Source organism: Aspergillus campestris, assembly GCF_002847485.1.
Source record: "Aspergillus campestris IBT 28561 chromosome Unknown P168scaffold_1, whole genome shotgun sequence".
NCBI classification, from domain to species: domain Eukaryota; kingdom Fungi; phylum Ascomycota; class Eurotiomycetes; order Eurotiales; family Aspergillaceae; genus Aspergillus; species Aspergillus campestris.
The window spans coordinates 1603933-1631871 of NW_020194336.1; the positions used below are offsets into that span (position 1 = coordinate 1603933).

Genomic DNA, 27939 nt, shown 5'->3' on the forward strand with positions numbered 1-27939 from the left:
CAAACAAGAATAGCCAAGTGACGTCGATGAAACCATAGTACCCGACAACTTCACCATCGGAAACCACCCCATCAGTACCAATCAGCGACCACCCGTTGAATCATCCAGTGTACACCGTCTCGACCAAGACCTAGTGAGGTAATCAATTAGGTAGCACGCAGTGTCTCCAGTGTGGTTCGAACCCCAAGTTGGGGCCAGTCAAAAGCGCAGAGATGGACCGGCGTCCCAGTTCGACGTCATACCCCGTGCTTCTCCGCGCGCCTTTCCCTGCGATTCCAGGTTTGGCCTTGACGTAGGCATTGTCATTGGACTTTCTTGCGAGTCTGGTCGCCTGCTGGGTATTTAAGTTTGCTGCTTTTCCCAAGCTCGTCATTTACTTTTTTTACTACTCTATCGTCTATATCTTTGAATACCACCCTTCTTTAACCGCTCATTCCTTCCATCCTATTTACATACTACTGCCTACCTACCTACCTACCTACAACCTATCAGTCTACTACCTCCACCAGATAATCACAATGTCGAAAAGCCGCGCCCCTCTCTACGGTGGTCTCGCTGCGTTTGCGGGAATCGGGTACTACCTTTACCAAGCTGGTGGGGATGCATCTAAGGCCGGGGATAAGATTCGAGGTATTTCCCTCTCCTCCTTTGTTTCTTTCTTTCCTATTTTCTCCTCGACCAGACACCCTGTGTTCTACAGTATATTGAACAATAACTGACGATCTTCCCGATACAGTCGACGTAGACAAGGCACGACACCAGCTCCCTCATTCGGAGAAGTCGGCAGAGAAAGCCGGCGCCGAGCTGGGCTCGAATGTGGATAAGGCGGTATGTTACTTTCCCCTCCTCGATCTTCTACAACATCTCTTCCCATGTCCCTGAACATGTCTCTTAACCGGGGAAGAGAAGAGAAACCCCAGAAAGATAAATGACTAACAAAGAGACAGGCAAAAGAAGCCCGCGCCAGAGCAACCACAGACGCCCAGGAGGGAATCCACAAACTGGATGAGATGCGCCAGGACGCGACGATCAAGACCCGGGAGGGGATCGATAAGCTGGATAAGTCCGTTGAGGAGAAGGCGGCTGAGGCGAAGGGGAAGGTGTCGGGGTGGTTTGGAAAATAGGTTGTTATTGTCATGAATATCATCGGAATTGCCTAGGTAGTATGTAGTATGGTCTGCTTGTGCATTTGAGATGGTTGTGTGGAGTGTACTGCTACTATTGAGGTGATTGTTAATTGTGGGCGCAGATTGCTTAATTTATTTCAATTCATTTTATTATCATTTTTTTTTCTTCCTTTTACTGTGCAAGTGTACTGTATCCTTGATTATTGATGTCTTTGGATTGGTTATGGATGGTAGAATGGTAGGCGTTGTAGTATCTACGGAGTCTGGGTATATACAATTCTGGGTGTATACTATGTATCTACTCCGCAGTCTAGCGGATTAAGCTGTCTCCAACACAACGAACTATTGTGGATAAAGTGCATGGACCTCATACTATCAGTCTGGGAGCCACTCTAGACCTCAGTCAGGAATGCTGCATTCCATGATTACCGGAGGGATGGGGTGCTGGGTTGACACAGTTATATTGTGCATTGTGCCCATGAAATAAGATATTTGACAAAATCAAAACCACTATTTTCTTTCTCTTCTTGTTCTCCTTTATTTCTTTCGCATTTACATATCATTTCCCCATCAATATTCCCAATCGATCAAGTAATATAACCCCATTCGGCCCGTCGCGCCAACACGCGCCCCGCGCGACGCGCTCCACTCGGGAACAAAAGAAAACCCTTTTCCTCTTCAGCTCCATTCTCGCTCTCCACCACTTTAATAAACACTAATAACCCACCCATCGCAACTTACCATTGTGCATACCTACCTGCCTTATTTCCCTCTATGTTTCGTCTATAATCAATTCTATTCTATTTTAATCCTCCCTTATCAGGGTAGTCGCCATGCCGCGCACCTCTACCCGACAGGCAGCCGCCGCCCTTGCCCGCGGACAGGTCGGCATACAGAGCTTCGCAAGAGCGACCAAGCCTGGGGTTTCTACTCGTCAATCTGCCAAAGAGCTGTCGGCCTCGCCTTCCAAGAAACGGAAACTCAATGAGCTGGAAAATGTTGACGGGGGGAATCCGACCACGACGACGCTTGGAAAGGGGGAAGGCACCACCACCACCACTACCACCACCACCATCGACGCTATCGCCGCCGCGCCCGCCCAGGCCGAGACCCCGTCCAAGTCGCTGCGTTTCAGTGAGCTACATCTGTCGACCCCCCGGAGCGGCCACTATGCCTCTCCCACGCGGTCTGCGTCCGGCAGTGTCCGAGGGTCCGACCGACCCGCGACTCCGAATACCCCTTCGAAACGGGCCAGGGCTCGTTCTGCGCAGGAACCGGCGTGTGAGATCCTTGATACGCGGCCGCCGGCGGTGCACGATCTGTTGAGGTTGCATGCGGCGTTTCTTAAGGCGATGACGTTCCACGCGGCGCACCATGGCCCTGCGACGCCTGCGGACGTGAGAGAGGTTATGCCTAGTGTTGAGCGGTTGTGGAAAAAGCGGAAGGTGACGGTGAAGGATCTGCAGCGGCTGCTCTGGATTAGCGAGCAGGGGGCGGCGGACTTCTCGGGCTCTGGCTATCGGCTGGCGAATTATGGGCTGGGACGGGTCTGTCTGGAGCGGGTGAGCCGTCCTGGACAGAAGAATGCGGTGGACGAGGCCGAGCGACAGGAACAGTTTGAGCAGGCGGTGGATCTGCTCTGGGAGAAGGCCTTGGATGCAGTGGAGGGCGACGAGAGCCGGGTGGATCTTATCGCGACGCTGGGCGTTGCGACCGTCCACGAGTCGCTGACTCCATTCACGGCCTTCCGCAAGGGACAGCAGCGACTGCAGGATCTGAAGGGCGGGGTGATCCGGCTGAAGACGGAGAAGCAGCGGGAACCTTTGCAGACGGATGCCCCGACTGATAAGTCGGTGGGGGCCACGACCAACCGCCGCATGGGGCTTCTGGATCGCATCAAGAGCAAGCAGATGCGGCAGTCTCAGCTGCCGCCGCCGCCCACGAAGGAGGCTCTCCTCCGCCAGGCGGCGGCGCAGCGCGTGGAGGAGGTTGCTTCCGTTGTGGCGCTGCTGCGGCCCGCTGGGTACGTTGGTTCCGGGCCGACAGCCATGGTGGCCGCCCAGCGCTCCCCGCATCGGATGGACACTATCATCCGGAGCGTGCAGCACTCGACACGCAATCCTATCGCAGACCGCGAGGTGGAGATTTGCCTGGAGATTATGGCTCGGGCGGACGTTGCTGGTCATTGGGTGAATCTCGTCGCTGTCAACCAGGTCAAGACCGTGGTCCTCAAGTCTTGTTCTGACGTCCATCCAAAGGAGATTGGGGCTAGGGCGTGTCAATTGAACCTGGCGGAGGAAGATGCATCTGCACTGGAGTCTCGGGTATAACGCATGATTGGATAGCGTCTTTCTTTTTGCTTTATTTCCTTTTGGATGATACCTCATGTGCGGCGTTATGATGGCATTTTTTACCTGTACCGAGTAGCATGAGCATGTCTTTTCCTTTTTTATGAGCGCATTTTATATTGTCTATATGAATAATAGCATTGAATTGAACACATGATCACAATTGTTTTCGCAATAATACTGCAAGTAATCTTATCGGCAGCCATGATTGATTATCCAGCCTGAGGCAGAAACCACTTACGGCGCGACGCGGGTCCACGTGACCGTACGCCGCGGCGCGCGTCGTGGCGTCGCCAACAGTTGATACATCATCTTCAACCCAGAGAGACATTCTTCATCTCTTCCAACCCAGCTGGAAACCCCGTCTCGACTGTATATTGTAGAGACATTGCTGGAAACATGTCTTCCCGGCCAGATCTCAGAGTAAGTGCAATCCACAACTAATTGTCCTCAAGACCCTTGCTGATTGACCTCCTCCGCAGGTCGACGACGAAGTCGGCTTCATCCGATTCTACCGCAACCTCTCCACCGCCGACAACAACAATGACACCATCCGCGTATTCGACCGCGGAGACTGGTACTCTGCGCACGGCGCCGAAGCCGAATTCATCGCCCGCACCGTCTACAAGACGACCTCCGTGCTCCGAAACCTCGGGCGCAGCGAGACGGGCGGCCTCCCTTCCGTCACGATGAGCGTGACCGTGTTCCGAAACTTCCTCCGCGAGGCGCTCTTCCGTCTGAACAAGCGCATTGAGATCTGGGGCTCTAGCGGTTTTGGCAAGGGCCAGTGGAAGCTCGTGAAGCAGGCTAGTCCGGGGAATCTGCAGGATGTGGAGGAGGAGCTGGGGAGTGTGGGTAGTGGGCTCTCCGCGGAGTCGGCGCCTATCATACTCTCCGTGCGGATCTCGTCTAAGGCGGCTGAGGGCCGCAGTGTGGGTGTTTGCTTTGCGGACGCGAGTGTGCGCGAGCTGGGCGTGAGCGAGTTCCTGGATAATGATATCTACTCGAACTTCGAGTCGCTGGTTATTCAGCTCGGTGTGAAGGAGTGTCTGGTGCAGGCGGATGTGAATCGCAAGGATGCCGAGTTGGCGAAGATCCGCACGATCGCGGACAGCTGCGGCATTGCGATCTCGGAGCGTCCTGTGGCCGACTTTGGCGTCAAGGATATCGAGCAGGACTTGACGCGGCTGCTAAGGGACGAGCGCTCTGCGGGCACGCTGCCGCAGACGGAGCTGAAGCTGGCGATGGGGTCTGCGTCGGCGCTGATCAAGTACCTGGGTGTTATGTCCGACCCGACGAATTTCGGCCAGTACCAGCTCTACCAGCATGACTTATCGCAGTTTATGAAGCTGGATTCGTCGGCGCTGCGCGCGCTGAATCTTATGCCTGGCCCGCGGGACGGGTCGCGCACGATGAGCCTGTTTGGGTTGCTGAACCATTGCAAGACGCCTGTTGGCAGTCGGCTGCTGGCGCAGTGGTTGAAGCAGCCGCTTATGGATCGGCAGGAGATTATGAAGAGGCAGCAGTTGGTGGAGGCGTTTGTGGAGAACACTGAGCTGCGCCAGACAATGCAGGAGGAGCATCTCCGGTCGATTCCCGATTTGTACCGGCTGGCGAAGCGGTTCCAGCGGAAGCAGGCGAACTTGGAGGATGTGGTACGCGTGTATCAGGTGTCTATCCGTCTGCCGGGCTTTGTCAGTTCGTTGGAGAATGTGATGGATGAGCAGTACCAGACGCCGTTGGAAACCGAGTACGGGGCTAAGCTCCGGGCTCACTCGGATAGCCTGGCGAAGCTGGAGGAGATGGTCGAGACGACGGTCGATCTGGATGCGCTGGAGAACCACGAGTTTATTATCAAGCCCGAGTTTGACGAGAGCCTGCGCGTCATCCGCAAGAAGCTGGATAAGCTGCGGCATGACATGCACACGGAACACCGCACCGTCGCGAGCGATCTCGACCAGGACATGGACAAGAAGTTGTTCTTGGAGAACCACCGCGTGCACGGGTGGTGCTTCCGGCTCACGCGCAACGAGGCTGGCTGCATTCGCAACAAGAAGCACTACCAGGAGTGCTCGACGCAGAAGAACGGCGTGTACTTCACCACCTCGAGGATGCAGTCCCTCCGCCGCGAGCACGACCAGCTGTCGTCGAACTACAACCGAACCCAGACGGGCTTGGTCCACGAGGTCGTCAACGTCGCCGCGTCGTACTGCCCCGTGCTGGAGCAGCTGGCCGGCGTGCTGGCACACCTGGACGTCATCGTCAGCTTTGCGCACTCGGCCGTGCATGCCCCGACGCCGTACGTCCGCCCTACCATCCACCCGCGCGGCACAGGCAACACCGTGCTCAAGGAGGCGCGCCACCCCTGCATGGAGATGCAGGATGACATCTCGTTCATCACCAACGACGTGGCCCTCGTCCGCGACGAGTCGTCCTTCCTGATCATCACGGGCCCCAACATGGGCGGCAAATCGACCTACATCCGGCAGATCGGGGTGATCGCGCTCATGGCGCAAACCGGCTGCTTCGTGCCCTGCACCGAGGCGGAGCTGACCATCTTCGACTGCATTCTGGCCCGTGTAGGCGCTAGCGACTCGCAGCTCAAGGGCGTCTCGACCTTCATGGCGGAGATGCTCGAGACATCCAACATCCTCAAGTCCGCCACCTCCGAGTCGCTGATCATCGTCGACGAGCTGGGCCGCGGCACGAGCACCTACGACGGTTTCGGCCTGGCCTGGGCCATCTCCGAACACATCGTCACCGAGATCCGCTGCTTCGGCCTCTTCGCCACACACTTCCACGAGCTGACCGCCCTCGCCGACCGGTACCCCAAGTCCGTCAAGAACCTGCACGTCGTGGCCTTCATCGGGGACGGCACGGAGCAGGATGCCGACGCCGACGCCGAGAAAGCCAAGCAGAACCAAGTCACCTTGCTCTACCGCGTCGAGCCCGGCATCTGCGACCAGTCCTTCGGCATTCACGTCGCGGAGCTCGTGCGCTTCCCGGACAAGGTGGTCAACATGGCGCGCCAGAAGGCAGAGGAGCTCGAGGACTTTACTACCTCTGAGAACCAGGGACAGAAGCAGCAGTCCGCCATGGCCGTCGATCCGTATTCGCCGGAGGAGGTCGAGGAGGGCAGCGCGCTGCTCAAGGCGATGCTGCTTAAGTGGAAGGCTGACACGGAGGATAAGAACCTCTCTGTCGAGGAGAAGCGGCAGATCATGCGCGACCTCGTCAAGGCGGATGAGAAGTTGCAGGCGAATAAGATGTTCCAGGGAATTAAGACGTTATAGTTGTCGATAGAGAGAGATATGGATGGGCTTTGTTCGGTTGATAGCGGCTGGGCGTTGGGTTGTTAAAATATGGATTAATGTCTGCGAGATAGATGATGGAATATAAATTGACTTTTTTCAGTTTTAATATAGTATTCTTTCTATCATAACTGCTACGGACGTATATTCAAGTCGAAGTTTTGCAGGGTCGAGGCCATGTATAGAATCACGTGTTCCGCGGTGAGAGTCCCGATGTTATGCGGGACAGCAACATCTCCGTCTTCTCCCCCTCGCTCACCATCTTGCCTCCCTCGACCCGTCTTTCTCATTCCCTTTCATTTAATTTCTTGCGGTCGTCATTCTTTCAATCTGTTTGTCCCTCTGATACCGTTGTCGAACCTATTACTCCCAAACCAGCTATGCGCGCAACCTGAACCGACAAACAACAAGCTTAATTCATGCACCCCTTTTCTATCCTCACTCTCGGAATCTTCGTAGCTGGCTACATCACCGCGAGGTGGGATCTAGTCACTCGGCTCTACGAATTGGCCATCTTCGCGTGGGATCACGGCGTCGTGGTATGTTGGCACAGCCCCTCGCGAATCCCCCGCCTCCCCGACTTGGCTCGGGGAGCGTGGTGCATGATCGGAGCTAATCAATTGGTTCGCGCACCCAACAGACTCGAACCGCTAAAGGCTTCCTGCTCCTCTCGGTCTTTTTCTTCCTCTTGGTTCTTCCCATCAATCGTTTGGCTGCGAGGGAAGGCGAACTGGTATGTTATGGTGGAATTTGTTGCTTCGCGCGCGCGTACAGAGGTGGAGGCTAATTGATCGCCGGTCTTACAGCACCCACGCTACGAGAATCTGGGCGTCTCTGCTCGCGAACAACTCCGCCGTCGAGGCTCCTTCTGATCGACGCCGAAGGATGACAACATGCTCATGAGCGATGGATTGCTGCGGGTATTCTGGCCATACGACCTACCGCGGTCTTCGGCGCCGGGGGTGATCGTGGGCTGGCGGAATTCGGAGCTAGACCTGTTTGTGTTGACTGTGCTGGAGGATGTCGAGGTGGGTTTGCCGTGCGCGCGATAGAGGTTTATGAACATGGTTTATTGACGGTTTTTTTTGGGGGTCGGATAGCCTCGAAATGTCGACAATGCGCTCCGTGCGGGCATCCTCTTTCGCAACAGCCCCCATCCGATAGTGCGGATATTTACGCTATGTGGTCGGTCTGCCATGCATGTTCTGGGATCGACCAACCCGAGAGAACCTCCGACGACGGCGTTCAATCCTTCGCATCTATATGTGACGACCCACCCCTCGAGCAAAGTTCCCCGGATACACTGTCCGCCGGAGACCAACCTTTCGGTTCAAGTTATCATGTTCCATCGCCCCCACCCGACGAGAATGGAGTATATGTCGTTGGATCCGATCTCGCTGGCACTCGGGGATAAGGCGCTCGCGGTGGACAAGTCGGATGCGCTGGCCGATGAGATCGAGACGGAGGAGGAACTGGATAAAGCCAAGTCTAAGATGCTGGTCGAGAAGCTCAAGCTCCATACGGTTGTCAAGCATGTGCCGTCAGCCAAGGAGCAGGCGCTGCCCCTCATCGTCAACCAGGTCAACTGCGCATACGAGATGGCCAAGCTCATGGAGAAGAACAGCCACTTGATCGGGATCCGCGTCAAGAGGAGCATGAGCGTGGGCGAGCGTGTGGTAGAATCCGCCAGCACGCTGTGGGATCTATTCATTCTTGGGGTGTCGTACGTGTTCTGGCAATGGATCTGGCCCGTGGCCACCCGCGTTTTTGTCGTCGGCTTGGTATTCCACCGTACCATCGCCGAGGTCGTCCTGCAGGTCCTTGAATGGCGCGCTCGTCCTGACGCTGCGGCTTTGAAAGATATATCCGCGACGGCGCAGCAGGTGGATATCCGACTCCAGCAATTTTGCTACTGGCCCATACAGTATGTCAAGCTGCGGCAGAGGAAGGATAACTGGGAGAGCGTGACCACCAGCCATCCGGACTATATTCGATTTTATAACAGCCTGTGGCTGGTTGCCAATGATGTGATTATCGGGATCGCGCTGGGATCGTATATCATTGACAATGCGCACTGGGTGGCGTTCCAGATCAACACCGTCCTCACAGGGTGGACGGTGGAGGGGCTGCAGCGGACCATCTCATGGCTGATGGACTGGCCGGCAGGTCTGAAGCTGAACAACGAGCTCGCAGCTTTTCTGGGTGACCTGTTCCTATGGGTGATCGAGAACTGGGCAGGTAAGTGACTTAAGTCTCGCTTTGTGCCGTCCTCACTAACGAAAACAGCATGTATCGCCAACCTCCAGCCCTACCTCCCCCACATAATCTACGTAGTGGGATGCTCCAGCTTCGCCGGCGCCAGCATGCCCATCGCGCTCTTCTCCGACCTCGTATCGATCCTCACAGTCCACATCTACTCGTTCTACATCGCGTCCGCGCGCATCTTCAACTGGCAGCTCACGATAATCATCTCCCTCTTCCACCTCTTCCGCGGCAAGAAGCGGAACGTGCTCCGCAACCGGATCGACTCGTGCGACTACGATCTGGATCAGCTGCTCATCGGGACCATCCTCTTCACCGTCCTGTTCTTCCTCCTGCCGACGGTCATCGTGTTCTACCTCGCTTTCGCTACCGCGCGCATGCTCATCATCTCCGTGAAGGCGGCCCTCGATACGTGTCTAGCTTTTTTGAACCACTTTCCGCTGTTTGCGCTGATGCTGCGCGTGAAGGACTCGCGGCGGCTACCAGGTACTTTCTCCTATCTTTCTGTCTATCGACAGATCCAGACCAGCTAACCAAACCAGGCGGTATCCGATTCGAGCTCCGCGAAGAGCAAGACAAAACCTCCGACCCACCATCCACAAAACCCTACATCCACCTAGAGGTAACTTCCCTCCCCTCTTTCCTTCCCTCCACTTCTTCTACATATTGAAAAGATGCTTATAAATAAAAGTCCATTCCCCTCGCCCTCCGCGCCATGTTCGACCAATACTTCCAACTCGGCCAACGCCTCCGCAAACACTACCTCTCACCGCGGGTCATCTTCTGCCTAATGACAGGCCGCTTCGTGCCGCCCATCCACCGCCGCAACCTGTACAGCATGCAGTACAGCATGCTGCCTGCGCGGCGGGCCGGCATGGCCGAGGTGTGGTCGATGCTGACGCAGCCGCGGAAAGCAAGTGGGGGAGGCGGCGGTTCGTCTTCATCTGGGGGTGGGATGGGCGGGTCTGCGAATGGGGGGGTAAAGGTGTCTGGGTATGGACATGGGTATGGGTATGGGCATGGGCATGGGGATGTAAGGAGAAGGGGACATCGGTGATGTATGATATACTCTTAATTAATCTTTCATATTCGATACGCGAGCTTAACCATAGCCATATGTATAGATAGTAAGGTGAATCATAAGGTAAATGATAAGAATAAGAGACGTTATCGCCAGAGAAGAGAGCTATTCATACACAGTAGCACCCAACCCAAAAACCAAACCCAAGAAAATACAAATACAGATCAATCACGCTGTATATATAGTACAATGCAACCCATCTAGCGGAGTCAACGCGTAAATAGCAAACCAATCAACCACCAAAAACAAAACAAAAACAACCTCAAAAGTGCAAAACCATAAATAGGTAAATCAATAGTAAGATAGAAATAAGGAAGTAAGTAATCAACGCTTCAAAAACTCCGCATCCAGCTCCTTGTTCCCCTTGCGCACGTCTTCTAGCATCGTGTCGATGCCTTTGTCTTTGAGGGTTTTCTAGTCTCGTTAGTATTCTTCCTTTAATATTCTTTAAATATATATGAAAGAGGAGGAAGAGGAAGGACATACACTCAAGCAAGCCTTATACTTAGAGAAGAGCTCCTCACATTCGTTCGAGGTGGTGTTTCCTCGGAGGTATTCTGGTCGTTGTTAGTATACACCATACACACATGAATGAGCTGCGCAGTACAATGCACAGCACGCATCAGAGAAAGGGCCAGGATAGAAGAAGAAAAGAATAGAGACATACTCTCGCTGTACCATTTCAAGAAACAGGTATCGTATTTCCTGCGAGACAAGTTAGCAAGTCTTGTCTTGAGTTTTCTTCTTTCTTCTTTCGTTCTGTATATCCATCTCCATGTGGAGAACGGGAGAATAGGATATACTAGACGATAGAAGATAATCTTAATAGACTAGGACGAACGCACTCTTTGATCTCGTTGCACTCGGGGGCTAGTGAGGCTGCCATGTTCAATTTGTTTTCTCGTTCTTCTCCTCACTCCCTCAATTTCCTTGCTGTAAAATTTGTAATGTGAACTTATAGGTTAAAGGGCGACTCTTTGTATATCTGCGAGTGTTGGAATTGGAACGATGACAAGATGAGGCAAAATTATGTACTGTACGGATACTCCGTAGAGTGTAGACGATAAGATATGCGCTAGACCGGATACAGCAAGCGGTCGGGTGATCGGCATCACCGTCATATTACCTACTATACAATGCAGACACGACCAACCACACGCTTATATTATCTCTATAACCTCACATCCAAGTCTATTGTCTCTATAACCTCACACACAGGTCTATATAAATCAAGCTACTACTTCAAATAATAGTCCCGCACATACTGCTTCCAATCAGGCCGAGACACATAAGCCGGATCATTCAGATGATAGTAACCACAGCCCAAACAATCACAGCGGGGCCACAACGCCAGCCACTCCGGGTGCTCGAGCACCGCGCAGTAAATGGCCGGCGAGTGTAGAACCAGGTCGAACGAGCAGCAGACGGCGTCCCCACGGCGCAGCAGCATCATCACGACGTCGGACTTGTCCGCGGCGATCGCATGCAGCAGAGGGGTCAAGCGATCGCTGTCAACGCGGTGAGGGTCGACGTCGCTGCGCTCGAGCAGCAGCTGTACGATCTCCGTGTGCCCGCACTCCGCGGCGCAGGCCAGCGGTGTGCGGCCTGTGAAATCGAGCGCGTCGGCGTGGAGGTCGGCGCCTCGCGCGAGAAGCAGCTTCGCGGTGTCTGTGTCGCCTTGCAGGATGGCTAGGACTAGTGGGGGGCGGCAGAAGCCTTGCAGGTTGACGTCGACGTCGGGGCGGGGGATGAGCTGCTGCATGACGGCCTTGTGGTTGAGGATGAGGGCGTAGGTGAGGGGGGTCGAGCCGCTGAGGGTCTCGGCGTTGACGTTGATCAGGGGGCGGCGGGTGGGGTTTGTGCGCGAGCTGCTGGCGAGGTCATCGTCTAGCATCATTAGGAGGACACTCACCATTGTGGCGTCGCCTGCTTCGGCGGCTTTCGAGAGGAACGTGTAGTTGAAGTTGTCGCGGTCGTCGACGTGGAGCCGGGTCTGGGTGACGAGACCTTCCAGCAGTGCGTGGTATTGGTCCCTTTGGCCGGCCTTGAGGGCTTGCCGGGCGGCTGTGGCGAGGGCCTGGCCGCCTGGGACGAGGGGGAGACTGGTGTCGATGCTGTCGTGGTCGAGGAGCATGCTGATGATGTAGGTGGATCCGATGATGGCGGCGAGTTGCAGCGGTGGGATGCCGTACATGTCGGGGCGGTTGACGTCGATGTCGGGGTGCTGCAGGAGCATGTCGACCATGGAGATCTTGTAGAAGCAGATGGCGGTGGAGAGGGCGGTGCGGCGGTAGATGTCTTGGGCGTTGATCTGGGGGGCTTGGATCTTGTGCACCGCCGTCTTGAACAGATCGATCCTTGTGCCGTGCTCTTCGGCGAGCAGGTGCAGGATGGTCCCTTTGACAATTTCCTGTGTAGACATGTGAGCGGTGCTAAGGTAGGGTGCTAGGTGTGGGAGGGTGTGGATGAGGGTGAAGAGATCCTGCAGATCGAGGTTGTCAGCTATTGACAGGAGGATGTCCACCGGGAGGTCTTGGAAGGATTTGCAGGCGTGCATGCTGGGCGTTTGTCGTAGATTGTAGGTGATGGTCGTGTTTTAGTTGATGGATTCGATCTCAAGGACTGGATGATGATAATTTATAGGTGACACGAGTCATAGTTCAAATCGTGACAAGATCATTGTTCGGAGGTATAGACAAAGAAACGAGACAAGATGAGACAAATGAACAAACCAGTATGAGACAAACAAAGACTTAATGGCTTTGTAGATCAAAGGCTCTTTCTAGGACTCGCGTCCAACAAAGAAGAGTCGACCGGTCAGTAGTCGAACAAGGCACTGTATGAAAGAAACGGACGATGGGTCAGACTGATAGTTTCGAGATGTAGATATCGAGGGTTTGCGTCTCAAGGAAATGCAATCTCGACGGCGAGTCCAACTTGTATGTGTCCAGACGGTCCAAAGTTGCAGGAGCTGGACTTGAAACGATGGTTGGAGATAAAAGTAATCCGAGCTAGCAGATATTTATCTGTATATTAGCATCAAGGCAGCTTCTCGAGAATATTAGCGAGATGTAGACCATCAGATAAAGGAAAAACATCAAGCAATCACAATCAATTTCATTTCATTGCAGTTCATAACAAATATTCAACCATTCAACCAAAGCAACCCCTACTGAAGAACCCTTCCATTCGACTCCTCCACAATCAGATCAAACTCAGGTTGGAACTCGGTATAAAAGTTGTGCTGTGCAGTTAGTACACACATTTTCTTTCTTCAATTTCGGAGTAAAACATATGAGATGGGGGAAAAGAAAAAGAACACACCGGATTCTGAACCGCATCAGCCGTAAACTGCGCAACCTCATGATCAATAACCCTCTTCGGCACCCCATTCGCAGCAGCCGCATCAGCAAGCAACTGCGCATGGCACGAGTTATCCAGACTGGAGAAGAGGAACGCGGCTTCGTCCACGGTGCGGCCGACGGTAAGAAGACTTTAGGGTTAGACTCAGGAGTCGATAAATCTGGATAAAGGGAACAGAGCCCAGCGGTAAAAAGGACACACCCATGGTTTTGTAGAATACACGCAATATTCTTCTCCCCCAACGCCTTCGCAATCCTCTCACCTTCCTCCTGCGCCAGTGCCACTCCCCCGTGGCTATCGTAGACACCTAGTCGGCCGTAGAAGTTGCACGCATCTGCCCGGAGGTCTCGTTAGCATACCCAACCTATCCATCCCATCCATCCTAATCCCCCAAGATAGCGAATCAAGAAGAAGAAAAGACAAGACAAACCCTGAGTCAACATCTCAATCCCCCTCCCAAACGCGCTCCACGCCTTCCCATAAACACCATGCGTATGCGCCGCAGCAACGACATCCGGCCTCGCGCGATGAATCTCCGAATGGATCATAAAGCCCGCCTCGTTGATAGGCGCCTGGTTGCCGCCGTCGACGACGTAGCCCTCCGCGTCGACGAGGACCAGGTCCGAGGCTTTCATTGCCGAGAAGTGTTTTGCGTAGGGGTTCATCCAGAAGTGGTCTTCTTGGACGGGGTCTGTCATCATTATCAATCATCGAATTAGTTACTCATGTGTATTGTCAGGGATAGGTTATTTCAGGGACAGAAATAGAGAAGTGAGGAGAAAGAAGGGGATATCCCACCCCTCATGGAGATATGGCCTGAGATGCCCTCGCCGTAGCCCTGCTTGCCGAAGAAGCGGAATGCAGCTGCCATGTGCTCTTTCATCCACTGGCGCTGGGCGAGCCGGTCTGTGAAGGTGGGAATGCCGCGGAGTTTGAGTGTGCCGTTGCGGTCGCCTCGCGCTGTTGCTTGGAAGGTTGCATCGTTGTCTGCGGGGGAGTATTGCTGGTTGGGTGGTGCGGTGATGTGTACTTGTTGTTGTTGGGTGGTTGCTGTTGTTGTTGACATGTTGTTGGTGATTGGGGGAAATCGTATAGAGATATATAAGGTATGATATATATCAAGCTGTCAATGATTGTTGGAGGAAAATGGTTTAATCCAGCTATTTATCGCCCTTTGATTGAGAGGATTCCCCACCTCCCCCACTGCGTAATGCAATCGGATCGCGTTGCTTGATTGGATTGTTGAAGGTGTCCGTAAGGCGCAGATGTTCCTGTAAGGCGCAGCGGACGAAAGTCCGTAAATACACGATCTAATTGGAATCACGACTCTATTATGTACCATATGTAATTATTATTTATAAGAAGGTAATCTCGTCCACTAAACAGAATACAATAAAAAGACCAGAACGTACCGCACAGCACACGAAGCAACCCCCCAAAAGGAACGCCATCTATACAGGTCCCAGAAAGCCAGTAGGGTATACATCAAAAGTCATAGATCAATGCTCCCCCTCCTTCCCGAAGAGATGGGCACACACGACAGGATCAAAAATGGAAGATATATAAGAAAAAAAATAAGTAGGATTACACCGCCTGATCACCGGTCACCTTCATCTCGCCCATCTCGTACTCGTTCCCGCCTAGATCCCGGGCGCGCCCGCGACCGCGTGACGACTCGCCGTTGTCGTCTCCGGCTGGTTGGGATGACGGCCCTGAGCCGCTGCCGCTGCTGGAGCCTCCGATCCCGCCGAAGCTGATGGGCTGGAGTTCGCGCCACTGGCAGGCCCAGACTCCGAGGAAGGTCATGAGGGAGGCGCTGGCGCCTTGCAGACCCCACCAGAGCCAGTTCCGAGGGATCGAATGCGTGTATAGGGTGGTAGCGATGATGTGTAGAAAATGGATGGTCAAGGCGAAGTCGGGGATCAGCTTGGATCGGACGACGAGTAGGAGAAGGAAGATCACCCTGAGATGATAGCGAGGGTTAGTCCTAGTTCTGCCGCAAGAGGGGGAGTATAAGAAGCTCACCCTATCCCACTATTCAACACCCACACGAACCCCAACATCCACCCAATAGTCGTATCCCCACGAATAGCATCCCAGTTCAAGACCAGATCAAGCGAGAAGGGCGTTCCGTAAACAAGCGTAGTAAACAGGATCAAGACCGTCGCGGAGGCATAGTAAGCCAGCTGTAGCAGGAGGATCTTGCGCACGATCTTCAGCGGCGGCAGCTCGGATCGGGCGCCCCCCGCAGCACGCCGTCGGCGAACCGGCATCAACTTTGTGTGGGTGTCTCGCGGACAGGTAGGTGGTGTGGATTGGATTAGATTGATCAATCCTGCGGCTGGCGCAGGACCAGCGAGGTCGGGTGGTGGAAGGGTTGCGGGATGGGACACATGCACGTTGGGTCGGAGTAAAGATGGTAATAGCAGCTATCCGTGGATGATAATCCCCGGGAAGTCTTAGACTCTTCCTAACGTAGGGGAGAGGTAGATAGGAGAGTGGATGAAAGGAGTAAATAGACAGGAATCTCCGCTGTCTAGTCCATCCCCAGAATCAAGATAGTTAACAGTTAACAGTACGGAGACACTCTGTCGGATTTAGCGGAACGGAACCATGCCTAAACAAGCCTTAGCGCCCCAGGCAGAACAGCCCGCTCCGCCAAGACCGCCGCAACGTTATCCATCCAACTGCACCTTCAATCCAAACATCATCAACAGCCACCACTCAATCTCTCTGTCTCCGTCTTATATTTTCTCCCCCTCCTATACCCGATAACCTGATATCAACATGGGCTGGCTCCCTTGGTCCTCCTCCTCCTCCACCGACACCTCGAAAGCCTCCGACGGCGGCCGCATCGCGCCGGACCGCACCTCCCGCGAACGATGCTGGGAAGGCCGCGATAAGTTCTTCACCTGTTTGGATAACAACAACATCCTGGACGCGCTCAAGAACGAGAAGGAGGCGCAGAGTAAATGCGGGGGTGAGCTGGCGGAGTTTGAGGGCGCGTGCGCCAAGGCTTGGGTATGTTTACACAATCCAATCCAGTGCATTTATAATTTAGTGCTATTCTGCGAATGTCACTCGAATCGGATACTGACGTCGGAACAGGTCAAGTACTTCAAGGAGAAGCGCGTGATGGAGTATAACCGGGATAAGACGATCGAGAAGATCAAGAAGGAGGATGCTGCCAGTTTGAAGACTCAGGGTTGGTCGGGGTCGAAATAACTGACGCGGTAAGAGAAACAAGGAAAGGAAGGTAACAATGGGGGAATGATGGTGATGATGCTGTTTTATAGATCGAAGGTACTCCTATCTTCGTGTTGTACAATATCTACTTACTACGCTAGCATAATGACTATTCAATGTATATCAACGTCAATGCACGTCAAAACTACCGACTTGTGTGCCATTTTGCAAGTAAACGCTAGATGCTAGATTATTACACAGAGAACAAGCAAGAAAGCAAGCCAATCAACACTTCGCCATGCGATTAAGATAGATGCATTTTCCTTCGAAAAGCGCATGTCTTGATGTCTCGAACGAGACATCCACACCACAGGGCAAGACCGCACTCGTGGGACACATTAAGAGGAAAACCAAACGAACAATGCCATCCATTACCGATGGCCAGCTAGAATTCCATGTCATAAAGTCCTCAATCATAATGACTCACCAACGCCCGACACCATATGCAAAAGACCGTAAAGGACCCAAATATGAGGAGAAGAGAGAGAATAAATGCATTGGGGATCATGGAGACAAAGAAGGAAACGAGAAAAGAATAAGAGAAGGGGGAAAAGAGATCTCGTAAATCATTGCTTCCATTTGCCCAGCTGGTTCATCAGATGCTGTACATGAGGACCAACCGGGGCCTGGTTTTGTGGCGGCTGTCCGCCCAAGCCCTTGGCAAGAAGCGCCAACAGATTTGGGTCCGACACCGCCGGGACATTGCGCGGGGGCAGTGGAAAGGGCTGCGGGGGTACTGCCTGCTGGGGGTTGGCGGGAAGAGGCTGGCGGGTGGCAGCAGTGAGGATGTTGGCGAGGTCCACCCCGGAAGGGCCCCCAACATTGGGCGCCGCGGTAAAGGGGGGTTGTGCGGCGGGGGCGGCCGGCGGCCGCGATTGCAAAGTACTCAACAAAGACTGCAAGGTCGGGCCATCCAGCGACGTGATGAGGTTCGCCACATTGGCTGGGTTATTGAGGGCTGGCATCGACGCCGGAGGCATCGACACCGGCGGCACTAGAGTCGATGGGATCGGAGCCGGCGCCATGGGAGGGACCCCAAAGGCTGGAGGTGGAGGGGGGAAGGGGGTCGGAGGCGCGCTGCGGTGGAGCGATTGAGCGTGAAAGACGATCTCGGCGGCGATGCTGGGCTCAACATCCGGGTACTCTATTGCAATGATCAGCGACAAGGTTCACGGACGGGAGGGGTCATTAGCTCGCAGAGGCCGACTCACCGTTGAACCGCACATTATCCACCCCCGCACTGCGATCAAACACCTGCAGCGGGATCTTCCTCGAGAATTGGTTCGGCCGTGCCAGTCGGACCACTGCCAGCACACCCTCGCTGATCTGACGCTGGACGGCCGCGTTCAGCGGGATCCGGGGTCCGAGGGCCAGGACATCTACCCGAAGACCCCGATTGCGAAAGGCGTTCTCCACGAAAAAGATGAAATTGCTGCGTTCGAAACACATGAGTGCTGGGTGAACAAAGCAAGGTTCGCAACGGGTCAATACTAACCGATCAACATCCTCCAAGACCAGAATCTGCACCTCCGGAACGTCACGAGGAGCTCGCCTGGGGACGGGCAGCTCGTAATCGCCCTCGTACGGACCACGGCCCCGCGGGCTGGGACTCCGAAACCTCCGGTCTCTCGCATACGGCGATCGTGAGCGCCGCCTGTCCCGTCGATCATAGCGCTCCGGAGTCCGGTCTCGGGATCGGTATCCATCCCGTCCGCGGAACGGCCGTGGCGACGGCGATCGCGGGGGAGGTCGATAGTCATCACGTCTGCGGTGGGTCGGCTCGTCTCGAAAGTCGCTGAATGGCAAGCGAGTAGACTCGTACGCCCGCTCGTACCGGTCTCCGCTGCCTCGGGGATTGCGGCTGCCGGAGCCACCGCGAGTGTATTCCGGAGACCTCGATCGCCGCGGCGGAGGCGCCCGGGAGGGCTCAGCCGGGGCGGGACCGGGCCGGGTGTTTCGCTGAGGCTTTGAGATTTCGAGATCTGGGAGGGATAGTACCAATCAGCTGTCTGCAAAGAGAGACGTGTGCGCGTATTGTCCGTTCCGGAATGTACTTACGGACTTTGCGCCCCCTCACAACGGCGCCCTGCTCCACATCCAAAGCCTGCTTACAGGAGCCGGACTCGAGGAATTGAATGAAGCCGTACGCCTGTTTGATGGAGATCTGGGCCAACTTGCCATACTTGTGGAAGATATGGAATAGGTCACGCTTGGTGACCCTCTCCGTGGGAAGATTGCCTGGAGAACACGGACGACGGATTAGAACACACCCACGCCAGCTAGAAAAGGGCCAAGCATGACGAACCAACAAACAACCTCGACCCGTGTGGAAAACGGTCCCAAAGACCCTCCGTCACATAGATCCGCTCATTGTGCAGAAACTCGTCATATTTCTTCTGGACCTCCGGACCCCAGGGGGCATCATCACTGGACACCCTGGACTGACGGTTCGCTTGTCTATCCTCGCGATTATTCTTATGATTAGGGGATCGGGGCGTTTGGCCCTCGGTCGGCAACGACTGCTGGAAACTGGGCGCGGGGGGAGGCGGCAAGTTACTAGCGGCCGCGCTCGTCCCGGGGGCTCCCGTCGCCGCCGCCCCGGGCAGCCCTGCATTGGATGGGGGATGATTACTCTGCTGGGTGGATTGGGTGGGCTGCACATTAGACGACGGCGGCTGGAATTGATGATAGGAGCGAATATCGTCGCCGGGATGGTAATTGGGGTGGATGGAAGGCTTGTCTTGGGGAGGGGGACGAGGGGGGAGGCCGAGGGCAGATTGAGTGGGATCCTCAGCATCGTGGGCAGACATGGGGGCCGTCTCCGAGACCGCAGGGGCAAAAGGGGCAGCCGACGAGGGTGGAAGATTATCAAGGAGGTTCTGGAAGTCCACCCCGTCCTCCCCACGGGCGTCACGGAGGGAGTCTTGAGTATCTAGGCGACCGGGCGCTGACGGGGTTGCCCAGCTGGTGGTGACTGCGGGGTCTACCGCGTTCGCATGGGAAACGCCGTGGGTAATATGGGAAGAGGAAGAGGGAGGGACATCGGGGGAGGGATACGCTAGTTGGGAGGCGGCATAATCTGACGGAGGATATGTAGTTAGAGAAGATTCCGCTGGTGCTGCTGAAGGGTTCTGGGATTCCATAGAAACTGCAGGCTGACTGGATGGGAGCGACGTTCGATCATAACTCCAGGTCGCCGATCCATCTGCCGTGAAAAAAGAGCCAATGTGGGAACTACCTTGGTCCTGTGGGTGCTGCGGTGCTTGCTTTGCCTGGTGTTGCTGTTGTTGTTGTTGTTGTTGTTGTGGCTGCTGCCGTCCTCCACCCATCCCCGTCTCATAGTCCCGATCCTGGGTCGTCACGCTTCCCAACCCCGCATGATGACCTTGCGACTGAGGAAAATGATTCTGTTGCGCCTGGGAATTCCAATTGCCTGGGGCGAAAGAGTCACGAGGGGACTGCTCATAAGTAGAGGTATCGTTGAAGATGGGGTCCATTTGATTCTGCAGCACCGGGATACTGGTGGGTTCCGCGACGTGTAGCGGACGAGGGCTCTCAGGAGTTAGGGTCTTGCCTCGAAAGTGGAGAGCCTCATCTGGGGAACTGGGCGTCATGTAGACCACGGGCAAAGAGGCGATTCATCTACAAGAAGCACAAGAAGGAAGGAAAAAGGGGAGGAGAAGGGAAATAAGATCCCAGAAACCACCAGTGATGGGGGGAGGGAGAATTCAAAAAATCGACGAAGCTAAGGTGGGGCTATCTTTTTTAGGAAAAGTGAACAGAAGGGAAAGGATAATCGGAAGAAGGAAAAAAAAAGGTAAAGAAAAAAAAACGGGGCGTTGGAGAACCGGGCCGGTAAGATAGACGAGGATAGAGGAAGCGATGGAGGGAGGAAGGGGAGGTCGGGGAGAATCCGCAGGGGGAGTAAGTAGTAGGGAAGTAGGAGGAGATTGGAGAAGTGATGACCGAGTGGAAGAGGAGAAAAGAACAATGATATAAGTTGTAGGAACCGGAAAGGAAGACTGATAAGGAGGAGGCGAAAGGTAAGATGTGGATCTAGTGAAGTAAATAGAGCCAAGTGTATGCGAGTCCACAGTCTGGTGGGTGACGGAACTTCCTGGGTTGAGGATTGATGAATGATCCGGTGAGGTCGGGAGGAAGAATTGGAGATATGAGGTTAGTCAGGGATTAGTCATGGTGTCACTGGAATACCAGAGTTAAACTTAAATGAGAGGAAGAGAGAGAGATATGGAGAGAATGTAGGGAGAAGTGAGGGAAAAGGTCAAGAATACTGTATGCCTCGGTAATTCAGTGAATAAGTGACTCATTCCAAATGGTTTTGGTAATTTACAGATAAAGTTTATGTAGGTTTCGTTAGTATAATTAGTGTTACCCATTTTTCATCATACTTCTCTTGGGTTTCACGATTATCGATGGGACTATCATTACTTATTGAATCCTAATTAATTAATCCAATACATTAGTCCTATCACTACATCCCCTAGAACCCCATGGAATATTCGTATATGGCGGAAAGAGAGGACTCCGTTACATGTACACATTACACCCGTACCACCATGTATGTACTATGTAGGAACCAAAAGTACTCACGACGGATCAGCAGGACTCCATCCATGCAAGCCATTGTTATCTGAACGTGGAATGATAGGCCATGGACTGTCAGATTCATGCAGGGAAACCAGTTTGACTCTAGGTGTGTCTGTATACAGAGTAGATTGTATTACCTAAGGATCAAGTCAAGAATGGGTCCATGTATAGCTTGGTGTTGGAGCTGGAAGATCCTCAAGGCAGTCCGGACTACGGCTTATTTATTCTTAGCAGCGATCCTCATCTTTAATTCAATGTCCACTCATCTTTCTTCCTTCCACTACTAAGGTACATCCACCAAACTTTAATAACAAAAGACTCATCAATAACCACAACACATGAACGAAACTAGAAATTAAGAAAAACAAAAGAATACAAAGAAAGCAAACAAGAAAAGAAGAAGCCAAAAGGAAAAGAAAGAAGGATAGACCAACATGATCCTTCAACCAACCCGTATCCTCTTAACAACACGCTGCTCTCCCCCCTCCTGGCTCCCCCATCCACACCCCACAACCCCCCTCAGAACATTCGCCTCCAGACGCACCGCTTCCCTACCCAACACGAGCACTGCCCCCTCAGATGACGACGTGACCGAAGCCAGACGGTGGCTGTCCACCTTCGACTCCAAGTCCATCCCGCGTCATCTCTGCGAAATCTCCTTCAGTCGATCCGGTGGCCCAGGAGGTCAGAACGTCAACAAGTACTAATGTTCCCCCCCCTCCCTGTCCCCCCCTCCTTGTTCCCCCCAAACCTGGGCCCGTCCAATCCAGCCCACTGCTATAAGCCACTCACTAATGGGAACCCCCTTTAGGGTCAATTCCAAGGCCACCCTCAAATTACCCCTCCATGGTCTCCTGCCGCTCCTGCCTCCCCTGCTGCACGGTCCACTGCGGTCGTCGCGCTATTTCGCGGAACGTTCCGAGTCGCTCGTTATCCAGTCGCAGGAGTCGCGCAAGCAGACCTCCAATGTGGACGCTTGCTATGACAAGCTCTACCAGCTGCTTCGGACCACCGCGGACGATGCGATTCCTGGGGAGACGTCGCAGGCTCAGAAGGATCGCGTGGCTAAATTGTATGTTCCGTCTTATTCTTCTTATTCTTCTTATTCTCTTAACTCCCTTTTCTATTTGGATAGTTCCATTCATGTCTGCTGGATATGGACTATATAGGATATCACACTGACGGTATACACAGAAAAAAGGCTGAAAATGAAACGAGACTGAAGACAAAGAAGTTTCTTAGCAGCAAAAAGGCTAGTCGCCGGGGCAGATCCGACGAATAAACAATGCACGAATTCCCAACACCATTATGTTTTACTCTCTCAACAACAGCCCCCCGATAACGCCGGAGTTCGAATAGCACAGGAGATCCATTTACGCCGAGGGAAGTACCCGCTCCGCATTCTGGATGGTGATGGTAAGGACCGTCTGCAGGGCAGGATCCAGGTTCTCGGTCTGCGCGATCGGTTGCAGCCAGCCAATGACCTCCTTCGCGACCCGAGGGTCATTTTGGCTCTCCTTGAGACGTCCCAGAGACGCGCCCAATGCCCGCGGGAAGTCGGCTGAAGTGACACGGATCCCAGCGGTCGGGAGCCGGATGTAGCAGATCTGCGTATGGGGGCTGGCGGGTTTCGTCGCCCGCATCGCGTCCACCACCTCTTCAAGGATCCGGCGCAGACAGGGCAGATCCTCAAACTCTAGAGTCATGTCGTAAAACTCATGGCCGAACCGGTCATCGTTCTCGAAGTGCTTTAGTGCTGTGTTGAAGATGGCCAGAGGAATGGCACCAGTGAGGGCCGGTGTCGCGCTGAGGGTCTGCAGTGCCTGCTGGTTGGCCTCGTCCGTACCGCCAGCGGTGGGGTTGATATCCTCCTCGGTGATCTGCGGCATCGCAATCATATCGGCATCGGGGTCGTCCAGGGAAGGTCCCTGATCCTTGGGCGCTTCAATCTCGCGGTCGAGACCCAGGATCCGCTGTCGGGCAAAGAGTTTGGCAATGTAGATCAGTTCCAACTTGGCATAATGCAACCATAACTTCCTCGAACTCTTGCAGAATCGCAACCCCCGTTGCATGTAGCTTCGCGACTGGGTCATGTCCGCATGTTCGTCCAGTGAGTATTGCGCCGCATAGAGCCACAGATCCACGTTCGTAGGGTTGAGGCGCAGCGCATCCGTGAGGATCGTGGAGAGCTTCTTGTATGACTTCTGCTGCCGGGCGTATTCGATGTACTGAACCCACAATCCGATATCCCCAGGGAACTTTCGCGTGGCCCGATCCAAGACGAAGAAGATCCGTCGCTGCCCCGAAAATCCGGTCGACCTGACTCCCAGCCGCTTCACTCGCTTGCGTCGCAGATTGTCGAGATTCATTTCATACTGGGCATAGCGCACAAAGTCGATGGACTGCGCACCGCGGGCATTGATCTTGTGTTCGAAGTCGGACCGTTTCTTGATGATCGACGTGATCTCCTCCTATAAGAAAGACGAAAACACACTCGTTGGTCATTCTATTCCTCTGGTCGCGACAGAATATCAACCGGTGGAGACATGCATACCTTGCTGAATATCTTTTTCTTCTCAAATTCCTTCAACTCCGGCACCGACTTCTCCAAAAAGAAGCGTGCCTTATCCGTGGTGTTTGACATGGTTGTTGTTGGCTCTTCTGTCAGACACTGGTAGCGGAGATAAAAAAAAAATGGCTTAGACTGAGAAAAGTGGTCGGCATCCCGCATTGGACCTCCGATCAATGACAGCTGACCGCCTGCCCCTTTGGGATCTAGTGGGGATATTGCTTGGTACCCGCGTGGTTGCCGAGCCTCAATGGAATTGTCGCGTTGTTGGCCTCAGTCAGTCAGGGGTTTCTGTTACTTGCCGCAATTCCATTTACTCTCTCTTTCTCTTTCTTTTATTTGTTCTTCTTGACTTTCGTTCGTCTGTCTTTTCTTTTCCTTTTTTCTCCTGTTCTAGTTTTGTTTGGATTTGCCTCATCGACGGCAGATCGACCTGCGTCTCCGGCGCTGCCATGGCACCCAGGATCAAAGATGGGGATGCTGTCGTAGCGGTTGGTTTTTGATGACCATGGGCTTCATGCGACACATGCACTGACCAATTTCAGATCAACGGAAAATGGATCACCTGGACGCATACGGTGTTTGCCTACCTGGCCTTTTTCAGCGCCTTGATAGTGGGAATGTCGCTGCACTTCAGGAAGATCGTCCAGAACGAACACTACGGCTACCCCGATGAATGGTTCCCGTCCGTCTCCGCCACCATTGGCGACAGATATCCCGAACGATCCTTCTTCCAGGTCTTCATCGCCATTACCTCCGGTCCCCGTTTCGCCCTCGTGTTCCTCTGGTATATCCTGACCTCGCGTCCCAAGTCGACCCTGCCGAAGGTGGTCGCGGGTGTCGGTTTGTTCCGGACGTTTACCTGCGGAGGTTGGACCTACGTGACTTCAACCGATGACCATGACTGGCATGATATCTTCATGATCTCCTATCTGGTTGCGACGCTGCCGTGGACTCTGGGCTGCCTTGCCTTGAGCCAGAACCGCCGCGCGGCCAAGTACCGCAAGGTCATGGCCAGTTTGTTCTTCGGAACCCTGGTGCCGTTGATTTACTTCTTTATTCAGCACAAGGTTCATAAGGTTGCCGGAGGTGAGTGTCTACATTACCGTCGGTGGTATGGAGGAACAAAGGTCTAACCGTTGTCATAGCCTACACGAGATACGCATTCTTCGAATGGTCCCTCATTCTGTTCGACGTTGGCTTTGATGCAGTCACTGCGCTTGACTTTGAGGCGTTTGAGATCGTGGTCAGGGACGTGAAAGGGGTCAGCAGAGGGTATGTACAGTGGCTTCCGAAATAAACCGAAAAAAAAAAAGGGAGAAATGGGAAATGTACGGTTGCCAAGGCAGGGTTATTATACAAGAAACGCATGGTCTAAGATTTCTTTTCCTTCTCAGGCAGTTGAAAACTACTGCGGACTCCGTCCTTGAAAAAGAGTGCGTCCAATCCATTTTCCAGAAACTACGAATACCTGTTGACTCGTAGCTAGGAAGGGCAAGCCTGTGGGCAACACCTTCGGTCAGGGTTTCTCCTGGGGCGAAGTCGCCGACGCCGCCGCTGATGTTTATAACGGGGTAAAACCACATGCGTAACCAGTTGCCTTGGCCCACATACTGACATCTGTAGTTCGTTTTCTGGAGCATGTGCACGGCACTGCCTGTCCTTGTCTGGTGTAAGTGGTGGCGCATTCTAACACAACGTCCTGATCTCTGACCGCAACAGACTTCCCCCTGTGGCACATGGGTATCTCCGGATATGAAGTGGCCATTGTTGCCTATGCGGCCCCCCTCTTCCTGGCAATCCCGGCCTTGAGGTCCGCTGTCATCCGGAGTCCTCGTGTCTTCCAGTTCCTCGCCGTCTCTGGACTTTTCGCCTACAAGACCCAGGATCCCGCCAACCGATTGTTCCTGACTATCTTCTCCCTCTCGTGCACGCTGATCACGTGGGCTGCTACTTTGTACGCCGAGAGAGCCAACAGCGCGCGGTTGGAGACCCGGATCTTCGGGTGGGGTCTTGGATTGATCATGTCAACCGTCTCCAAGTTCGCATTCCGAACTAACAACCCGGTGTGGCCTATCATGCATGCCGAAAATGGTGGCTGGAACAAGGTTGGCATTGCACTGGCCATCTTGGCTGCTCTCCGATCTTACCGACAGCCTTCCGTCAGCGGAGGGGACTACTTCCCGTCCAGCGGCAAGAAAGGATCTGGGGCGTTGGCCGGTCTGGGTGTCGGCGGCCTTTTCTTTACGATGCTCTCTCTCCTGACCGAATCCAGCACCATGATCGCTTGGGTCTGGGACGGCTTCCCCGTGCGTGGCCCTATTGCCGCCCCTCACGGCGCACTGGTCATCTTTGTCATGGGTGCCGGACTTGTGTTCGGTCTCTATTATCCCCGTGTCGCGGGAAGCTGGACCGCGTTTGGGATCGGCTCGCTGGGTGCAGCTTTCCTCACCTGCTATAGTCACTGGGCCGGATTCTACGGTGCTCTTACTCTCGGTTTCTACACCATGGCAGTGACGCCAGTCCTGCTCGGATCGGCTGTCCGTCATCCTCCTGCCACCTCCTTCGGCATTGGCGGCGTCTTCATGATCTTCATGATTCTGTTCCACGTGTGGGTTGTCGCTTACGCCTTCGTTCCGGGTGGACCCCTAGTCAGGGAGCGCACGGACTGGCTCATGATTACGAACATGCTGAGCATCGGCGCCGGTGTTTTCTCGGCCGCCGTCTCCAACTCGTCCGCCCCGAAGCACAAGCCCATCAGCCCTAATGGTCGCAAGCAGCGGTCGTACTACATCTACATCCTCGCCGTCCTGCAACTGATTGCCGTCGCCGTGGCATATCTGCGTTTCCCGACCAACAACTACACGCCCTACCATCCCGAGGACAAGGTCGCCACGATGGGTATCTGGACCGTCCATTTCGGCCTGGACAACGACATGTGGGCCTCGGAGCGCCGCATGCGCGATGTGATCCAGGAGTTGGAGCTCGACGTCATTGGCCTCCTCGAGTCCGATAACCAGCGCATCATCATGGGCAACCGTGATGTCACGCAGACCCTGGCCGAGGACCTGGGCATGTACGCCGACTACGGCCCAGGGCCGAACAAGCACACGTGGGGTTCAGCCCTGCTGTCCAAGTTCCCGATCGTCAACTCCACTCACCACCTGCTCCCTTCGCCCGTGGGTGAACTCGCCCCGGCCATCAGTGCCACTCTGGACATGTACGGGGAGATGGTCGACGTCGTTGTCTTCCACTCCGGCCAGGAAGAAGACCCCGAAGACCGCCGTCTCCAGACGGAGTATCTTTCGAACCTGATGGGCTCGTCTTCCCGCCCTATGGTCCTGCTGAGTTACCTCGTCACCAAGCCGCTCGAAGGCAACTACAACACCTACGTCAGCGATATCAGCGGCATGAAGGACATCGATCACACCGATTGGGACCGCTGGTGCGAGTACATTCTCTACAAGAACCTGAAGAGAACAGGCTACGCGCGTATCAGCCGCGATTCGATCACGGACACCGAGATCCAGGTATGTCTATCTCCCTCCCCGTGGAAGAACTCCACTAACCATTTCCACCCAACAGGTCGGCAAATTCGTCGTCGGACAGCCCGAATCAGAGGAAGAGATGATGATCCCGGAGGAAATGGTCCCCGAGGGCCTTCGCTTCCCGCAACTGTTCCGGGGCCAGGGCGTTCGTGGCCACCGCTACCACGTCTTCGACGAGCCGAGATACTGGCAATGAGACAGGAATACACTGATGTCCCCCGTATCTATTGGCAAGTTTGGCCGCGCCTAGGTCTTTTTTTCTTTTTTGGTGACGCATGCTCTATGTTTTGTCTAATTATATCCTATCCTTTCCTTTTTGTTGCGGAGCATTTTCTGCATGGGTTTGCATTCGTCGCTCGCTGCCCTTCTTATGGTTGGTTGGGCTGCTCTTGAGTGGTTTCCGTGATGATCATATCTTGTGTATTAAATGTGCAAATAATTTCTGTTTTGATCGCTTCTTACGATGTGATGATTTG

At 54.1% G+C, this 27939-nt stretch overlaps 14 protein-coding genes across 14 annotated transcripts; 8 read left to right on the top strand and 6 right to left on the bottom strand.

Annotated features, from left to right (window-relative positions):
- Positions 1-85: 85 nt before the first annotated feature.
- Positions 86-1409, top strand: P168DRAFT_300986 (uncharacterized protein). Its single transcript, XM_024838486.1, has 3 exons — positions 86-630; positions 737-828; positions 948-1409. The coding sequence occupies exons 1-3, from the start codon at positions 519-521 to the stop codon at positions 1122-1124; spliced, it is 381 nt and encodes a 126-aa protein (XP_024696834.1). The 5' UTR covers positions 86-518; the 3' UTR covers positions 1125-1409.
- Positions 1410-1858: 449 nt separating this feature from the next.
- Positions 1859-3613, top strand: P168DRAFT_286388 (DNA replication factor Cdt1 C-terminal domain-containing protein). Its single transcript, XM_024836332.1, has one exon. It carries the CDS (start codon positions 1961-1963, stop codon positions 3455-3457), a length of 1497 nt encoding a protein of 498 aa, XP_024696835.1. The 5' UTR covers positions 1859-1960; the 3' UTR covers positions 3458-3613.
- A 222-nt stretch (positions 3614-3835) lies between these two features.
- Positions 3836-6866, top strand: P168DRAFT_246643 (mismatch repair ATPase MSH2). Its single transcript, XM_024834049.1, has 2 exons — positions 3836-3898; positions 3958-6866. Exons 1-2 carry the CDS (start codon positions 3875-3877, stop codon positions 6766-6768), a joined length of 2835 nt encoding a protein of 944 aa, XP_024696836.1. The 5' UTR covers positions 3836-3874; the 3' UTR covers positions 6769-6866.
- A 339-nt stretch (positions 6867-7205) lies between these two features.
- Positions 7206-7577, top strand: P168DRAFT_228400 (phosphatidylinositol N-acetylglucosaminyltransferase; the record flags this gene model as incomplete). Its single annotated transcript, XM_024833131.1, has 1 exon — positions 7206-7577. The coding sequence occupies one exon, from the start codon at positions 7206-7208 to the stop codon at positions 7575-7577; it is 372 nt and encodes a 123-aa protein (XP_024696837.1).
- A 102-nt stretch (positions 7578-7679) lies between these two features.
- On the top strand, positions 7680-10105 carry P168DRAFT_230210 (phosphatidylinositol N-acetylglucosaminyltransferase subunit Q/GPI1; the record flags this gene model as incomplete). Its single annotated transcript, XM_024833223.1, has 5 exons — positions 7680-7814; positions 7887-9024; positions 9073-9534; positions 9591-9670; positions 9740-10105. The coding sequence occupies 5 exons, from the start codon at positions 7680-7682 to the stop codon at positions 10103-10105; spliced, it is 2181 nt and encodes a 726-aa protein (XP_024696838.1).
- Positions 10106-10192: 87 nt separating this feature from the next.
- On the bottom strand, positions 10193-11129 carry P168DRAFT_246648 (uncharacterized protein). The gene is made up of 4 exons (XM_024834050.1): positions 10975-11129; positions 10797-10834; positions 10616-10686; positions 10193-10543 (listed from the first exon to the last, which is right to left on the bottom strand). The coding sequence occupies exons 1-4, from the start codon at positions 11013-11015 to the stop codon at positions 10454-10456; spliced, it is 240 nt and encodes a 79-aa protein (XP_024696839.1). The 5' UTR covers positions 11016-11129; the 3' UTR covers positions 10193-10453.
- A 186-nt stretch (positions 11130-11315) lies between these two features.
- Positions 11316-11907, bottom strand: P168DRAFT_286391 (ankyrin repeat domain-containing protein; the record flags this gene model as incomplete). Its single annotated transcript, XM_024836333.1, has 1 exon — positions 11316-11907. A coding segment is annotated over exon 1 (520 nt), but the record flags the coding sequence as incomplete, so codon positions are not given.
- A 1391-nt stretch (positions 11908-13298) lies between these two features.
- P168DRAFT_228444 (class II aldolase/adducin domain protein) lies at positions 13299-14558 on the bottom strand (the record flags this gene model as incomplete). Its single annotated transcript, XM_024833133.1, has 5 exons — positions 13299-13373; positions 13454-13622; positions 13694-13826; positions 13923-14183; positions 14291-14558. The coding sequence occupies 5 exons, from the start codon at positions 14556-14558 to the stop codon at positions 13299-13301; spliced, it is 906 nt and encodes a 301-aa protein (XP_024696841.1).
- Positions 14559-15076: 518 nt separating this feature from the next.
- On the bottom strand, positions 15077-15765 carry P168DRAFT_229043 (protein SYS1; the record flags this gene model as incomplete). The annotated part of the gene is made up of 2 exons (XM_024833166.1): positions 15077-15455; positions 15518-15765. 2 exons carry the CDS (start codon positions 15763-15765, stop codon positions 15077-15079), a joined length of 627 nt encoding a protein of 208 aa, XP_024696842.1.
- A 420-nt stretch (positions 15766-16185) lies between these two features.
- P168DRAFT_286393 (cytochrome c oxidase subunit 6B family protein) lies at positions 16186-16867 on the top strand. The gene is made up of 2 exons (XM_024836334.1): positions 16186-16513; positions 16601-16867. The coding sequence occupies exons 1-2, from the start codon at positions 16280-16282 to the stop codon at positions 16715-16717; spliced, it is 351 nt and encodes a 116-aa protein (XP_024696843.1). The 5' UTR covers positions 16186-16279; the 3' UTR covers positions 16718-16867.
- A 437-nt stretch (positions 16868-17304) lies between these two features.
- P168DRAFT_277868 (putative RNA-binding protein (Nab3)) lies at positions 17305-20352 on the bottom strand (the record flags this gene model as incomplete). The annotated part of the gene is made up of 5 exons (XM_024835634.1): positions 17305-17882; positions 17950-18170; positions 18234-18720; positions 18797-18976; positions 19044-20352. 5 exons carry the CDS (start codon positions 20350-20352, stop codon positions 17305-17307), a joined length of 2775 nt encoding a protein of 924 aa, XP_024696844.1.
- A 1428-nt stretch (positions 20353-21780) lies between these two features.
- Positions 21781-22628, top strand: P168DRAFT_294353 (peptidyl-tRNA hydrolase domain protein; the record flags this gene model as incomplete). Its single annotated transcript, XM_024837949.1, has 3 exons — positions 21781-22046; positions 22158-22418; positions 22541-22628. The coding sequence occupies 3 exons, from the start codon at positions 21781-21783 to the stop codon at positions 22626-22628; spliced, it is 615 nt and encodes a 204-aa protein (XP_024696845.1).
- P168DRAFT_308336 (snoRNA-binding rRNA-processing protein UTP6) lies at positions 22541-24009 on the bottom strand. Its single transcript, XM_024839185.1, has 2 exons — positions 23901-24009; positions 22541-23817 (listed from the first exon to the last, which is right to left on the bottom strand). Exons 1-2 carry the CDS (start codon positions 23988-23990, stop codon positions 22720-22722), a joined length of 1188 nt encoding a protein of 395 aa, XP_024696846.1. The 5' UTR covers positions 23991-24009; the 3' UTR covers positions 22541-22719.
- A 193-nt stretch (positions 24010-24202) lies between these two features.
- Positions 24203-27916, top strand: P168DRAFT_286397 (putative integral plasma membrane protein). The gene is made up of 8 exons (XM_024836335.1): positions 24203-24406; positions 24461-25004; positions 25064-25190; positions 25313-25351; positions 25405-25489; positions 25542-25587; positions 25638-27445; positions 27501-27916. Exons 1-8 carry the CDS (start codon positions 24368-24370, stop codon positions 27657-27659), a joined length of 2847 nt encoding a protein of 948 aa, XP_024696847.1. The 5' UTR covers positions 24203-24367; the 3' UTR covers positions 27660-27916.
- The last annotated feature ends 23 nt before the right edge of the window (positions 27917-27939 follow it).